The following is a 17594-nucleotide window of genomic DNA, read 5'->3' as shown; positions in this document are numbered from 1 at the left end:
ATTTGTCTGAACCCCTACCACTCATGGCATTTGTCTGCACACCTACCACTCATGGCATTTGTCTGCATCCCTACCACTCACAGCATTTGTCTGCACCCCTACCACTCACGGCATTCGTCTGCACCCCTACCACTCACAGCATTTGTCTGCACCCTACCACTCACAGCATTCGTCTGCACCCTACCACTCACAGCATTCGTCTGCACCCCTACCGCTGACGCATTTGTCTGCACCCCTACCGCTGATAGGGGTATATTTGTATGTAGTCCTTTCTTCCTCCTACCAGTACTTTGACTTGTCTACCACCCTTGAATTCTTTTTCCCAGCCATAGTTCCACCCTCGCACAAATAATGGACAAAGTCTGTTTATTTCATACATATATTTATTTTTATATTTCCTTCACATTTTAAACTTAAAAAAGGCAATACATGACTGACCCGAACGGAAGAAAGAAGACAGAGAGAAATAGAGAACAAGTTTATCAGAGAGTTGGGTGCAAGGAGAATATGACACTTGGGGACGGGGAGAGGAGAGGTCACAGGATGGAGGGGACGGGGAGAGAATAGGTCACAGGATGGAGGGAACAGGAGAGAAGAAGAGGTCACAGGATGGAGGGGACAGTAGAGGAGAGGTCACAGGATGGAGGGGACAGGAGACAAGGAGAGGTCACAGAATGGTGGGGACAGAAGAGAAGGATGAAGGGACAAGGAGCACAGAAAGGGGTAGTGGTCAGTTTCTAGAGATGGGGAAGGACAAATAAGGGGATGGTTCGGAGAGTGCTTTGAGTCCTGGGTTGGAATGTTGAGACCAGAATCTGTAATACGCAGGTAAACCAGTTAGCTTCCCTTATTCCAGAGACTGCAACATAAGCAGCTGCTTAAGAACCTTCGTTTGGCTCGTTTCACGAATTTCACCAGCCAGGAACATCTCATCCACCACTGTGTAAACCTGACACATGGGAGATACAGGAAGTATGAGGCATGAGACTGACAGCTAGTGAGGAAACAACAATAAATGAAGCAGAACAAGTGTGCAAGGGAGGGAATAGAGGGGAACCACAGAGCACAAGGGAGGGGAACCATAGAGCACAAGGGAGGAAAGAAAGGGGAACCATAGAGCACAAGGGAGGGAAGAGAGGGGAACCATAGAGCACAAGGGAGGAAAGATAGGAAAACCATAGAGCACAAGGGAGGAAAGATAGGGGAACCATAGAGCACAAGGGAGGGAAGAGAGGAAAACCATAGATCACAAGGGAGGGAAGAGAGGGGAACCATAGAGCACAAGGGCGGGAAGAGAGGGGAACCATAGATCCCAAGGGAGGAAAGATAGGGGAACCATAGAGCACAAGGGAGGGAAGAGAGGAAAACCATAGATCCCAAGGGAGGGAAGAGAGGGGAACCATAGAGCACAAGGGAGGGAAAAATGGGGAACCATAGAGCACAAGGGAAGGAAGAGAGGGGAACCATAGAGCACAAAGGAGGTAAAAGAGGGGAACCATAGAGCACAAAGGAGGGAAAAGAGGAAAACCATAGAGCACAAGGGAAGTTAAAGAAGGAACCAATAGAGCACAAGGGAGGGAAGAGAGGGGAACCATAGAGCACAAGGGAGGGAAGAGAGAGGGGAACCATAGAGCACAAGAGAGGGAAGAGAGGGGAACCATAGAGCACAAGGGAGGGAAGAGAGGAAAACCATAGAGCACAAGGGAGGAAAGATAGGAAAACCATAGAGCACAAGGGAGGGAAGAGAGGAAAACCATAGCTCACAAGGGAGGGAAGAGAGGGGAACCATAGAGCACAAGGGAGGGGAACCATAGAGCACAAGGGAGGGAAAAGAGGAAAATCATAGAGCACAAGGGAGGTTAAAGAGGGAACCAATAGAGCACAAGGGAGGAAAGAGAGGGGGAACCATAGAGCACAAGGGAGGAAAGAGATGAAAACCATAGAGCACAAGAGAGGGGAACCATAGAGCACAAGGGAGGGAAGAGAGGGGAACCATAGAGCACAAGGGAGGGAAGAGAGGGGAACCATAGAGCACAAGGAAGGGAAGAGAGGAAGTATACGGAGAGACAGTAGGAAGTATACAAACACTGAGGAGAGACAGCATGAAGTCTACAGAACACAGAGGAGAGACTGCAGGAAGTATACAGAACACAGAGGAGAGACAGCGGGAAGTCTACAGAACACAGAGGAGAGACAGCGGGAAGTCTACAGAACACGGAGGAGAGACAGCAGGAAGTCTACAGAACACAGAGGAGAGACAGCAGGAAGTCTACAGAACACAGAGGAGAGACAGCAGGAAGTCTACAGAACACAGAGGAGAGACAGCGGGAAGTCTACAGAACACAGAGGAGAGACAGCGGGAAGTCTACAGAACACAGGGGAGAGACAGCGGGAAGTCTACAGAACACGGAGGAGAGACAGCAGGAAGTCTACAGAACACAGGGGAGAGACAGCGGGAAGTCTACAGAACACAGAGGAGAGACAGCGGGAAGTCTACAGAACACGGAGAAGAGACAGCGGGAAGTCTACAGAACACAGGGGAGAGACAGCGGGAAGTCTACAGAACACGGAGGAGAGACAGCAGGAAGTCTACAGAACACAGGGGAGAGACAGCGGGAAGTCTACAGAACACAGGGGAGAGACAGCGGGAAGTCTACAGAACACAGGGGAGAGACAGCGGGAAGTCTACAGAACACAGGGGAGAGACAGCGGGAAGTCTACAGAACACAGAGGAGAGACAGCAGGAAGTCTACAGAACACAGAGGAGAGACAGCAGGAAGTCTACAGAACACAGAGGAGAGACAGCAGGAAGTCTACAGAACACAGAGGAGAGACAGCGGGAAGTCTACAGAACACAGGGGAGAGACAGCGGGAAGTCTACAGAACACAGAGGAGAAACAGCAGGAAGTCTACAGAACACAGAGGAGAGACAGCAGGAAGTCTACAGAACACAGGGGAGAGACAGCAGGAAGTCTACAGAACACAGAGGAGAGACAGCAGGAAGTCTACAGAACACAGAGGAGAGACAGCAGGAAGTCTACAGAACACAGAGGAGAGACAGCGGGAAGTCTACAGAACACAGAGGAGAGACAGCGGGAAGTCTACAGAACACAGAGGAGAGACAGCGGGAAGTCTACAGAACACAAAGGAGAGACAGCAGGAAGTCTACAGAACACAGGGGAGAGACAGCGGGAAGTCTACAGAACACGCAGGAGGGACAGCAGGAAGTCTACAGAACACGGAGGAGAGACAGCAGGAAGTCTACAGAACACAGGGGAGAGACAGCGGGAAGTCTACAGAACACAGAGGAGAGACAGCGGGAAGTCTACAGAACACGCAGGAGGGACAGCAGGAAGTCTACAGAACACGCAGGAGGGACAGCAGGAAGTCTACAGAACACGGAGGAGAGACAGCAGGAAGTCTACAGAACACAGGGGAGAGACAGCGGGAAGTCTACAGAACACAGAGGAGAGACAGCGGGAAGTCTACAGAACACGCAGGAGGGACAGCAGGAAGTCTACAGAACACAGAGGAGAGACAGCGGGAAGTCTACAGAACACGGAGGAGAGACAGCAGGAAGTCTACAGAACACAGGGGAGAGACAGCGGGAAGTCTACAGAACACAGGGGAGAGACAGCGGGAAGTCTACAGAACACAGGGGAGAGACAGCGGGAAGTCTACAGAACACAGGGGAGAGACAGCAGGAAGTCTACAGAACACAGGGGAGAGACAGCGGGAAGTCTACAGAACACAGGGGAGAGACAGCGGGAAGTCTACAGAACACGGAGGAGAGACAGCAGGAAGTCTACAGAACACAGGGGAGAGACAGCGGGAAGTCTACAGAACACAGGGGAGAGACAGCGGGAAGTCTACAGAACACAGGGGAGAGACAGCGGGAAGTCTACAGAACACAGGGGAGAGACAGCAGGAAGTCTACAGAACACAGGGGAGAGACAGCGGGAAGTCTACAGAACACAGAGGAGAGACAGCGGGAAGTCTACAGAACACGCAGGAGGGACAGCAGGAAGTCTACAGAACACAGAGGAGAGACAGCGGGAAGTCTACAGAACACGGAGGAGAGACAGCGGGAAGTCTACAGAACACAGGGGAGAGACAGCGGGAAGTCTACAGAACACGGAGGAGAGACAGCAGGAAGTCTACAGAACACAGGGGAGAGACAGCGGGAAGTCTACAGAACACAGAGGAGAGACAGCAGGAAGTCTACAGAACACAGGGGAGAGACAGCAGGAAGTCTACAGAACACAGAGGAGAGACAGCGGGAAGTCTACAGAACACGGAGGAGAGACAGCGGGAAGTCTACAGAACACAGAGGAGAGACAGCGGGAAGTCTACAGAACACAGAGGAGAGACAGCGGGAAGTCTACAGAACACAGAGGAGAGACAGCAGGAAGTCTACAGAACACAAAGGAGAGACAGCAGGAAGTCTACAGAACACAGGGGAGAGACAGCGGGAAGTCTACAGAACACAGAGGAGAGACAGCGGGAAGTCTACAGAACACGCAGGAGGGACAGCAGGAAGTCTACAGAACACAGAGGAGAGACAGCGGGAAGTCTACAGAACACAGAGGAGAGACAGCGGGAAGTCTACAGAACACAGAGGAGAGACAGCAGGAAGTCTACAGAACACGGAGGAGAGACAGCAGGAAGTCTACAGAACACAAAGGAGAGACAGCGGGAAGTCTACAGAACACAGAGGAGAGACAGCGGGAAGTCTACAGAACACAGGGGAGAGACAGCGGGAAGTCTACAGAACACGGAGGAGAGACAGCAGGAAGTATACAGAACACAGGGGAGAGACAGCAGGAAGTATACAGAACACAGAGGAGAGACAGCAGGAAGTCTACAGAACACAGGGGAGAGACAGCAGGAAGTCTACAGAACACAGGGGAGAGACAGCGGGAAGTCTACAGAACACAGAGGAGAGACAGCAGGAAGTCTACAGAACACAGAGGAGAGACAGCAGGAAGTCTACAGAACACAGGGGAGAGACAGCGGGAAGTCTACAGAACACGGAGGAGAGACAGCAGGAAGTATACAGAACACAGAGGAGAGACAGCAGGAAGTCTACAGAACACAGGGGAGAGACAGCGGGAAGTCTACAGAACACAGGGGAGAGACAGCAGGAAGTCTACAGAACACAGGGGAGAGACAGCGGGAAGTCTACAGAACACAGGGAGAGACAGCAGGAAGTCTACAGAACACAGGGGAGAGACAGCGGGAAGTCTACAGAACACGGAGGAGAGACAGCAGGAAGTCTACAGAACACAGGGGAGAGACAGCGGGAAGTCTACAGAACACAGAGGAGAGACAGCAGGAAGTCTACAGAACACAGGGGAGAGACAGCAGGAAGTCTACAGAACACAGAGGAGAGACAGCGGGAAGTCTACAGAACACGGAGGAGAGACAGCGGGAAGTCTACAGAACACAGAGGAGAGACAGCGGGAAGTCTACAGAACACAGAGGAGAGACAGCGGGAAGTCTACAGAACACAGAGGAGAGACAGCAGGAAGTCTACAGAACACAAAGGAGAGACAGCAGGAAGTCTACAGAACACAGAGGAGAGACAGCGGGAAGTCTACAGAACACAGAGGAGAGACAGCAGGAAGTCTACAGAACACAGAGGAGAGACAGCGGGAAGTCTACAGAACACAGAGGAGAGACAGCAGGAAGTCTACAGAACACGGAGGAGAGACAGCAGGAAGTCTACAGAACACAGAGGAGAGACAGCAGGAAGTCTACAGAACACAGAGGAGAGACAGCAGGAAGTCTACAGAACACAGGGGAGAGACAGCAGGAAGTCTACAGAACACAGGGGAGAGACAGCAGGAAGTCTACAGAACACAGGGGAGAGACAGCAGGAAGTCTACAGAACACAGTGGAGAGACAGCAGGAAGTCTACAGAACACAGAGAAGAGACAGCAGGAAGTCTACAGAACACAGAGGAGAGACAGCAGGAAGTCTACAGAACACAGAGGAGAGACAGCAGGAAGTCTACAGAACACAGGGGAGAGACAGCAGGAAGTCTACAGAACACAGGGGAGAGACAGCAGGAAGTCTACAGAACACAGAGGAGAGACAGCAGGAAGTCTACAGAACACAGAGGAGAGACAGCAGGAAGTCTACAGAACACAGGGGAGAGACAGCAGGAAGTCTACAGAACACAGAGGAGAGACAGCAGGAAGTCTACAGAACACAGAGGAGAGACAGCAGGAAGTCTACAGAACACAGGGGAGAGACAGCAGGAAGTCTACAGAACACAGGGGAGAGACAGCAGGAAGTCTACAGAACACAGAGGAGAGACAGCAGGAAGTCTACAGAACACAGGGGAGAGACAGCAGGAAGTCTACAGAACACAGGGGAGAGACAGCAGGAAGTCTACAGAACACAGGGGAGAGACAGCAGGAAGTCTACAGAACACAGGGGAGAGACAGCAGGAAGTCTATAGAACACAGGGGAGAGACAGCAGGAAGTCTATAGAACACAGGGGAGAGACAGCAGGAAGTCTACAGAACACAGGGGAGAGACAGCAGGAAGTCTACAGAACACAGAGGAGAGACAGCAGGAAGTCTACAGAACACAGGGGAGAGACAGCAGGAAGTCTATAGAACACAGGGGAGAGACAGCGGGAAGTCTACAGAACACAGGGGAGAGACAGCAGGAAGTCTACAGAACACAGAGGAGAGACAGCAGGAAGTCTACAGAACACAGAGGAGAGACAGCAGGAAGTCTACAGAACACAGGGGAGAGACAGCAGGAAGTCTACAGAACACAGGGGAGAGACAGCAGGAAGTCTACAGAACACAGGAGAGAGACAGCAGGAAGTATACAGAACACAGGAGAGAGACAGCAGGAAGTATACAGAACACAGGAGAGACAGCAGGAAGTCTACAGAACACAGGGGAGAGACAGCAGGAAGTCTACAGAACACAGGGGAGACAGCAGGAAGTCTACAGAACACAGGGGAGAGACAGCGGGAAGTCTACAGAACACAGGGGAGAGACAGCGGGAAGTCTACAGAACACAGGGGAGAGACAGCGGGAAGTCTACAGAACACAGGGGAGAGACAGCAGGAAGTCTACAGAACACAGGGGAGAGACAGCGGGAAGTCTACAGAACACAGGGGAGAGACAGCGGGAAGTCTACAGAACACGGAGGAGAGACAGCAGGAAGTCTACAGAACACAGGGGAGAGACAGCGGGAAGTCTACAGAACACAGGGGAGAGACAGCGGGAAGTCTACAGAACACAGGGGAGAGACAGCGGGAAGTCTACAGAACACAGGGGAGAGACAGCAGGAAGTCTACAGAACACAGGGGAGAGACAGCGGGAAGTCTACAGAACACAGAGGAGAGACAGCGGGAAGTCTACAGAACACAGAGGAGAGACAGCAGGAAGTCTACAGAACACAGGGGAGAGACAGCAGGAAGTCTACAGAACACAGAGGAGAGACAGCAGGAAGTCTACAGAACACAGGGGAGAGACAGCGGAAAGTCTACAGAACACAGGAGGAGAGACAGCAGGAAGTCTACAGAACACAGGGGAAGAGACAGCGGGAAGTCTACAGAACACAGAGGAGAGACAGCAGGAAGTCTACAGAACACAGAGGAGAGACAGCAGGAAGTCTACAGAACACAGAGGAGAGACAGCAGGAAGTCTACAGAACACAGGAGGAGAGACAGCGGAAGTCTACAGAACACAGAGGAGAGACAGCAGGAAGTCTACAGAACACAGAGGGAGAGAACAGTAGGGAAGTCTACAGAACACAGAGGAGAGACAGCAGGAAGTCTACAGGAACACAGGGAGAGACAGCAGGAAGTCTACAGAACACAGGAGGAGAGACAGCAGGAAGTCTACAGAACACAGAGGAGAGACAGCAGGAAGTCTACAGAACACGCAGGAGGGACAGCAGGAAGTCTACAGAACACAGAGGAGAGACAGCGGGAAGTCTACAGAACACAGAGGAGAGACAGCGGGAAGTCTACAGAACACAGAGGAGAGACAGCAGGAAGTCTACAGAACACGGAGGAGAGACAGCAGGAAGTCTACAGAACACAAAGGAGAGACAGCGGGAAGTCTACAGAACACAGAGGAGAGACAGCGGGAAGTCTACAGAACACAGGGGAGAGACAGCGGGAAGTCTACAGAACACGGAGGAGAGACAGCAGGAAGTATACAGAACACAGGGGAGAGACAGCAGGAAGTATACAGAACACAGAGGAGAGACAGCAGGAAGTCTACAGAACACAGGGGAGAGACAGCAGGAAGTCTACAGAACACAGGGGAGAGACAGCGGGAAGTCTACAGAACACAGAGGAGAGACAGCAGGAAGTCTACAGAACACAGAGGAGAGACAGCAGGAAGTCTACAGAACACAGGGGAGAGACAGCGGGAAGTCTACAGAACACGGAGGAGAGACAGCAGGAAGTATACAGAACACAGAGGAGAGACAGCAGGAAGTCTACAGAACACAGGGGAGAGACAGCGGGAAGTCTACAGAACACAGGGGAGAGACAGCAGGAAGTCTACAGAACACAGGGGAGAGACAGCGGGAAGTCTACAGAACACAGGGAGAGACAGCAGGAAGTCTACAGAACACAGGGGAGAGACAGCGGGAAGTCTACAGAACACGGAGGAGAGACAGCAGGAAGTCTACAGAACACAGGGGAGAGACAGCGGGAAGTCTACAGAACACAGAGGAGAGACAGCAGGAAGTCTACAGAACACAGGGGAGAGACAGCAGGAAGTCTACAGAACACAGAGGAGAGACAGCGGGAAGTCTACAGAACACGGAGGAGAGACAGCGGGAAGTCTACAGAACACAGAGGAGAGACAGCGGGAAGTCTACAGAACACAGAGGAGAGACAGCGGGAAGTCTACAGAACACAGAGGAGAGACAGCAGGAAGTCTACAGAACACAGAGGAGAGACAGCAGGAAGTCTACAGAACACAGAGGAGAGACAGCGGGAAGTCTACAGAACACAGAGGAGAGACAGCAGGAAGTCTACAGAACACAGAGGAGAGACAGCGGGAAGTCTACAGAACACAGAGGAGAGACAGCAGGAAGTCTACAGAACACGGAGGAGAGACAGCAGGAAGTCTACAGAACACAGAGGAGAGACAGCAGGAAGTCTACAGAACACAGAGGAGAGACAGCAGGAAGTCTACAGAACACAGGGGAGAGACAGCAGGAAGTCTACAGAACACAGGGGAGAGACAGCAGGAAGTCTACAGAACACAGGGGAGAGACAGCAGGAAGTCTACAGAACACAGTGGAGAGACAGCAGGAAGTCTACAGAACACAGAGAAGAGACAGCAGGAAGTCTACAGAACACAGAGGAGAGACAGCAGGAAGTCTACAGAACACAGAGGAGAGACAGCAGGAAGTCTACAGAACACAGGGGAGAGACAGCAGGAAGTCTATAGAACACAGGGGAGAGACAGCAGGAAGTCTACAGAACACAGAGGAGAGACAGCAGGAAGTCTACAGAACACAGAGGAGAGACAGCAGGAAGTCTACAGAACACAGGGGAGAGACAGCAGGAAGTCTACAGAACACAGAGGAGAGACAGCAGGAAGTCTACAGAACACAGAGGAGAGACAGCAGGAAGTCTACAGAACACAGGGGAGAGACAGCAGGAAGTCTACAGGGGAGAGACAGCAGGAAGTCTACAGAACACAGAGGAGAGACAGCAGGAAGTCTACAGAACACAGGGGAGAGACAGCAGGAAGTCTACAGAACACAGGGGAGAGACAGCAGGAAGTCTACAGAACACAGGGGAGAGACAGCAGGAAGTCTACAGAACACAGGGGAGAGACAGCAGGAAGTCTATAGAACACAGGGGAGAGACAGCAGGAAGTCTATAGAACACAGGGGAGAGACAGCAGGAAGTCTACAGAACACAGGGGAGAGACAGCAGGAAGTCTACAGAACACAGAGGAGAGACAGCAGGAAGTCTACAGAACACAGGGGAGAGACAGCAGGAAGTCTATAGAACACAGGGGAGAGACAGCGGGAAGTCTACAGAACACAGGGGAGAGACAGCAGGAAGTCTACAGAACACAGAGGAGAGACAGCAGGAAGTCTACAGAACACAGAGGAGAGACAGCAGGAAGTCTACAGAACACAGGGGAGAGACAGCAGGAAGTCTACAGAACACAGGGGAGAGACAGCAGGAAGTCTACAGAACACAGGAGAGAGACAGCAGGAAGTATACAGAACACAGGAGAGAGACAGCAGGAAGTATACAGAACACAGGAGAGACAGCAGGAAGTCTACAGAACACAGGGGAGAGACAGCAGGAAGTCTACAGAACACAGGGGAGACAGCAGGAAGTCTACAGAACACAGAGGAGAGACAGCAGGAAGTCTACAGGGGAGAGACAGCAGGAAGTCTACAGAACACAGGGGAGAGACAGCAGGAAGTCTACAGGGGAGAGACAGCAGGAAGTCTACAGAACACAGAGGAGAGACAGCAGGAAGTCTACAGAACACAGGAGAGAGACAGCAGGAAGTATACAGAACACAGGAGAGACAGCAGGAAGTCTACAGAACACAGAGGAGAGACAGCAGGAAGTCTACAGAACACAGGGGAGACAGCAGGAAGTCTACAGAACACAGAGGAGAAACAGCAGGAAGTCTACAGGGGAGAGACAGCAGGAAGTCTACAGAACACAGGGGAGAGACAGCAGGAAGTCTACAGGGGAGAGACAGCGGGAAGTCTACAGAACACAGGGGAGAAACAACAGGAAGTCTACAGAACACGGAGGAGAGACAGCAGGAAGTCTACAGAACACAGAGGAGAGACAGCAGGAAGTCTACAGAACACAGGAGAGAGACAGCAGGAAGTCTACAGAACACAGAGGAGAGACAGCAGGAAGTCTACAGAACACAGGGGAGAGACAGCAGGAAGTCTACAGAACACAGGAGAGAGACAGCAGGAAGTCTACAGAACACAGGAGAGAGACAGCAGGAAGTCTACAGAACACAGAGGAGAGACAGCAGGAAGTCTACAGAACACAGGGGAGAGACAGCAGGAAGTCTACAGAACACAGGGGAGAGACAGCAGGAAGTCTACAGAACACAGAGGAGAGACAGCAGGAAGTCTACAGAACACAGAGGAGAGACAGCAGGAAGTCTACAGAACACAGGGGAGAAACAACAGGAAGTCTACAGAACACAGAGGAGAGACAGCAGGAAGTCTACAGAACACAGGGGAGAAACAAAAGGAAGTCTACAGAACACAGGGGAGAGACAGCAGGAAGTCTACAGAACACAGAGGAGAGACAGCAGGAAGTCTACAGAACACAGGGGAGAGACAGCAGGAAGTCTACAGAACACAGAGGAGAGACAGCAGGAAGTCTACAGAACACAGGGGAGAGACAGCAGGAAGTCTACAGAACACAGGGGAGAGACAGCAGGAAGTCTACAGAACACAGAGGAGAGACAGCAGGAAGTCTACAGAACACAGGGGAGAGACAGCAGGAAGTCTACAGAACACAGAGGAGAGACAGCAGGAAGTCTACAGAACACAGGGGAGAGACAGCGGGAAGTCTACAGAACACAGGAGAGAGACAGCAGGAAGTATACAGAACACAGGGGAGAGACAGCGGGAAGTCTACAGAACACAGGAGAGAGACAGCAGGAAGTATACAGAACACAGAGGAGAGACAGCGGGAAGTCTACAGAACACAGGAGAGAGACAGCAGGAAGTCTACAGAACACAGAGGAGAGACAGCAGGAAGTCTACAGAACACAGAGGAGAGACAGCAGGAAGTCTACAGAACACAGGGGAGAGACAGCAGGAAGTCTACAGAACACAGAGGAGAGACAGCAGGAAGTCTACAGAACACGGAGGAGAGACAGCAGGAAGTCTACAGAACACAGGGGAGACAGCAGGAAGCCTACAGAACACAGGAGAGAGACAGCAGGAAGTCTACAGAACACAGAGGAGAAACAGCGGGAAGTCTACAGAACACAGAGGAGAGACAGCAGGAAGTCTACAGAACACAGAGGAGAGACAGCAGGAAGTCTACAGAACACAGAGGAGAGACAGCAGGAAGTCTACAGAACACAGGGGAGAGACAGCGGGAAGTCTACAGAACACAGAGGAGAGACAGCAGGAAGTCTACAGAACACAGGGGAGAGACAGCGGGAAGTCTACAGAACACAGAGGAGAGACAGCAGGAAGTCTACAGAACACAGAGGAGAGACAGCAGGAAGTCTACAGAACACAGAGGAGAGACAACAGGAAGTCTACAGAACACAGAGGAGAGACAGCAGGAAGTCTACAGAACACAGGGGAGACAGCAGGAAGTCTACAGAACACAGGGGAGAGACAGCAGGAAGTCTACAGAACACAGAGGAGAGACAGCAGGAAGTCTACAGAACACAGGGGAGAGACAGCAGGAAGTCTACAGAACACAGAGGAGAGACAGCAGGAAGTCTACAGAACACAGAGGAGAGACAGCAGGAAGTCTACAGAACACAGAGGAGAGACAGCAGGAAGTCTACAGAACACAGGGGAGAGACAGCAGGAAGTCTACAGAACACAGAGGAGAGACAGCAGGAAGTCTACAGGGGAGAGACAGCAGGAAGTCTACAGAACACAGGGGAGAGACAGCAGGAAGTCTACAGAACACAGGGGAGAGACAGCAGGAAGTCTACAGAACACAGGGGAGAGACAGCAGGAAGTCTACAGAACACGGAGGAGAGACAGCAGGAAGTCTACAGAACACGGAGGGGAGAGAGCAGGAAGTCTACAGAACACGGAGGAGAGACAGCAGGAAGTCTACAGAACACGGAGGAGAGACAGCAGGAAGTCTACAGAACACAGAGGAGAGACAGCGGGAAGTCTACAGAACACAGAGGAGAGACAGCAGGAAGTCTACAGAACACAGAGGAGAGACAGCGGGAAGTCTACAGAACACAGAGGAGAGACAGCAGGAAGTCTACAGAACACAGGGGAGAGACAGCAGGAAGTCTACAGAACACAGGGGAGACAGCAGGAAGTCTACAGAACACAGAGGAGAGACAGCGGGAAGTCTACAGAACACAGGGGAGAGACAGCAGGAAGTATACAGAACACGGAGGAGAGACAGCAGGAAGTCTACAGAACACAGAGGAGAGACAGCAGGAAGTCTACAGAACACAGAGGAGAGACAGCAGGAAGTCTACAGAACACAGAGGAGAGACAGCAGGAAGTCTACAGAACACAGAGGAGAGACAGCAGGAAGTCTACAGAACACAGAGGAGAGACAGCAGGAAGTCTACAGAACACGGAGGAGAGACAGCGGGAAGTCTACAGAACACAGATGAGAGACAGCAGGAAGTCTACAGAACACAGGGGAGAGACAGCAGGAAGTCTACAGAACACGGAGGAGAGACAGCGGGAAGTCTACAGAACACAGAGGAGAGACAGCAGGAAGTCTACAGAACACAGATGAGAGACAGCAGGAAGTCTACAGAACACAGAGGAGAGACAGCAGGAAGTCTACAGAACACAGGGGAGACAGCAGGAAGTATACAGAACACAGGAGAGACAGCAGGAAGTCTACAGAACACAGAGGAGAGACAGCAGGAAGTCTACAGAACACAGGGGAGACAGCAGGAAGTCTACAGAACACAGGGGAGAGACAGCAGGAAGTCTACAGAACACAGAGGAGAGACAGCAGGAAGTCTACAGGGGAGAGACAGCAGGAAGTCTACAGAACACAGGGGAGAGACAGCAGGAAGTCTACAGGGGAGAGACAGCAGGAAGTCTACAGAACACAGGGGAGAGACAGCAGGAAGTCTACAGAACACGGAGGAGAGACAGCAGGAAGTCTACAGAACACAGGGGAGAGACAGCAGGAAGTCTACAGAACACGGAGGAGAGACAGCAGGAAGTCTACAGAACACGGAGGAGAGACAGCAGGAAGTCTACAGAACACGGAGGAGAGACAGCAGGAAGTCTACAGAACACAGAGGAGAGACAGCAGGAAGTCTACAGAACACGGAGGAGAGACAGCAGGAAGTCTACAGAACACAGGGGAGAGACAGCGGGAAGTCTACAGAACACAGATGAGAGACAGCAGGAAGTCTACAGAACACAGAGGAGAGACAGCGGGAAGTCTACAGAACACAGAGGAGAGACAGCAGGAAGTCTACAGAACACAGGGGAGAGACAGCGGGAGGTATACAGAACACAGAGGAGAGACAGCGGGAAGTCTACAGAACACAGAGGAGAGACAGCGGGAAGTCTACAGAACACAGAGGAGAGACAGCAGGAAGTCTACAGAACACAAGGGAGAGACAGCAGGAAGTCTACAGAACACAGGGGAGAGACAGCAGGAAGTCTACAGAACACAGAGGAGAGACAGCAGGAAGTCTACAGAACACAGAGGAGAGACAGCAGGAAGTCTACAGAACACAGGGGAGAGACAGCAGGAAGTCTACAGAACACAGGGGAGAGACAGCAGGAAGTCTACAGAACACAGAGGAGAGACAGCAGGAAGTCTACAGAACACAGAGGAGAGACAGCAGGAGGTATACAGAACACAAGGGAGAGACAGCAGGAAGTCTACAGAACACAGGGGAGAGACAGCAGGAAGTCTACAGAACACAGAGGAGAGACAACAGGAAGTCTACAGAACACAGAGGAGAGACAGCAGGAAGTCTACAGAACACAGATGAGAGACATCAGGAAGTCTACAGAACACAGAGGAGAGACAGCAGGAAGTCTACAGAACACGGAGGAGAGACAGCGGGAAGTCTACAGAACACAGAGGAGAGACAGCGGGAAGTCTACAGAACACAGAGGAGAGACAGCAGGAAGTCTACAGAACACAGAGGAGAGACAGCAGGAAGTCTACAGAACACAGAGGAGAGACAGCAGGAAGTCTACAGAACACAGAGGAGAGACAGCAGGAAGTCTACAGAACACAGAGGAGAGACAGCGGGAAGTCTACAGAACACAGAGGAGAGAGACAGCAGGAAGTCTACAGAACACAGGGGAGAGACAGCAGGAAGTCTACAGAACACAGGGGAGAGACAGCAGGAAGTCTACAGAACACAGGAGAGAGACAGCGGGAAGTCTACAGAACACAGGAGAGAGACAGCAGGAAGTCTACAGAACACAGAGGAGAGACAGCAGGAAGTCTACAGAACACAGAGGAGAGACAGCAGGAAGTCTACAGAACACAGAGGAGAGACAGCAGGAAGTCTACAGAACACAGAGGAGAGACAGCAGGAAGTCTACAGAACACAGAGGAGAGACAGCAGGAAGTCTACAGAACACAGAGGAGAGACAGCAGGAAGTCTACAGAACACAGAGGAGAGACAGCAGGAAGTCTACAGAACACAGGGGAGACAGCAGGAAGTCTACAGAACACAGGAGAGAGACAGCGGGAAGTCTACAGAACACAGAGGAGAGACAGCAGGAAGTCTACAGAACACAGGGGAGAGACAGCAGGAAGTCTACAGAACACAGGGGAGAGACAGCGGGAAGTCTACAGAACACAGGGGAGAGACAGCAGGAAGTCTACAGGGGAGAGACAGCAGGAAGTCTACAGAACACAGGGGAGAAACAGCAGGAAGTCTACAGAACACAGAGGAGAGACAGCAGGAAGTCTACAGAACACAGAGGAGAGACAGCAGGAAGTCTACAGGGGAGAGACAGCAGGAAGTCTACAGAACACAGGGGAGAAACAGCAGGAAGTCTACAGAACACAGAGGAGAGACAGCAGGAAGTCTACAGAACACAGAGGAGAGACAGCAGGAAGTCTACAGAACACAGAGGAGAGACAGCAGGAAGTCTACAGAACACAGAGGAGAGACAGCAGGAAGTCTACAGAACACAGGGGAGAGACAGCAGGAAGTCTACAGAACACAGAGGAGAGACAGCAGGAAGTCTACAGAACACAGAGGGAGAGACAGCGAAGTCTACCAGAACACAGAGGAGAGACAGCAGGAAGTCTACAGAACACAGAGGAGAGACAGCAGGAAGTCTACAGAACACAGAGGAGAGACAGCAGGAAGTCTACAGAACACAGAGGAGAGACAGCTGGAAGTCTACAGAAAACAGGAGGAGAGACAGCAGGAAGTCTACAGAACACAGAGGAGAGACAGCGGGGAAGTCTACAGAACACAGGAGGAGAGACAGCAGGAAGTCTACAGAACACAGAGGGAGAGACAGCAGGAAGTCTACAGACACAGGGAGAGACAGCAGGAAGTATACAGAACACTGGAGGAGAGGACAGCAGGAAGTCTACAGAACACAGGAGGAGAGACAGCAGGAAGTCTACAGAACACAGAGGAGAGACAGCAGGAAGTCTACAGAACACAGAGGAGAGACAGCCGGGAAGTCTACAGAACACAGAGGGAGAGGACAGCAGGAAGTCTACAGAACACGAGGAGAGGACAGCAGGAAGTCTACAGAACACAAGGGAGAGACAGCGGGAAGTCTACAGAACACAGAGGGAGAGACAGCAGGAAGTCTACAGAACACAGGGGAGAGACAGCAGGAAAGTCTACAGAAACCACGGAGGAGAGACAGCGGAAGTCTACAGAACACAGATGAGAGACAGGGGCAGGAAGTATACAGAACACAGGAGGAGAGACAGCAGGAAGTCTACAGAACACAGAGGAGAGACAGCAGGAAGTCTACAGAACACAGGGGAGACAGCAGGAAGTCTACAGAACACAGAGGAGAGACAGCAGGAAGTCTACAGAACACAGGGGAGACAGCAGGAAGTCTACAGAACACAGGGGAGAGACAGCGGGAAGTCTACAGAACACAGGAGAGAGACAGCAGGAAGTCTACAGAACACAGAGGAGAGACAGCGGGAAGTCTACAGAACACAGGGGAGAGACAGCAGGAAGTCTACAGAACACAGGAGAGAGACAGCAGGAAGTCTACAGGGGAGAGACAGCAGGAAGTCTACAGAACACAGGGGAGAAACAGCAGGAAGTCTACAGAACACAGAGGAGAGACAGCAGGAAGTCTACAGAACACAGGGGAGAGACAGCAGGAAGTCTACAGAACACAGAGGAGAGACAGCAGGAAGTCTACAGAACACAGAGGAGAGACAGCAGGAAGTCTACAGAACACAGAGGAGAGACAGCAGGAAGTCTACAGAACACGGAGGAGAGACAGCAGGAAGTCTACAGAACACAGATGAGAGACAGCAGGAAGTCTACAGAACACAGGGGAGAGACAGCGGGAAGTCTACAGAACACAGAGGAGAGACAGCAGGAAGTCTACAGAACACAGAGAAGAGACAGCAGGAAGTCTACAGAACACAGAGGAGAGACAGCGGGAAGTCTACAGAACACAGAGGAGAGACAGCAGGAAGTCTACAGAACACAGAGGAGAGACAGCAGGAAGTCTACAGAACACAGAGGAGAGACAGCAGGAAGTCTACAGAACACAGAGGAGAGACAGCAGGAAGTCTACAGAACACAGGGGAGAGACAGCAGGAAGTCTACAGAACACAGGGGAGAGACAGCAGGAAGTCTACAGAACACAGGGGAGAGACAGCGGGAAGTCTACAGAACACAGAGGAGAGACAGCAGGAAGTCTACAGAACACAGAGGAGA

At 51.7% G+C, this 17594-nt stretch overlaps 1 protein-coding gene across 1 annotated transcript in view; it reads right to left on the bottom strand.

The window, feature by feature from the left end:
• Positions 1–365: 365 nt before the first annotated feature.
• AP2S1 (adaptor related protein complex 2 subunit sigma 1) overlaps positions 366–17594 on the bottom strand; it is a 56369-nt gene continuing 39140 nt past the window's right edge. The window contains exon 5 of the mRNA XM_053688810.1: positions 366–949. Within this exon, the coding sequence (XP_053544785.1) occupies positions 848–949 (102 nt within the window). The 3' untranslated portion in view covers positions 366–847. The remainder of the gene's footprint in view (positions 950–17594) is intronic.

Source organism: Bombina bombina, chromosome 7 (genome assembly GCF_027579735.1).
Source record: "Bombina bombina isolate aBomBom1 chromosome 7, aBomBom1.pri, whole genome shotgun sequence".
NCBI classification, from domain to species: Eukaryota; Metazoa; Chordata; class Amphibia; order Anura; family Bombinatoridae; genus Bombina; species Bombina bombina.
The sequence above is the reverse complement of the archived record's forward strand: the minus strand, read 5'-3'. Positions and strand labels throughout refer to the sequence as shown.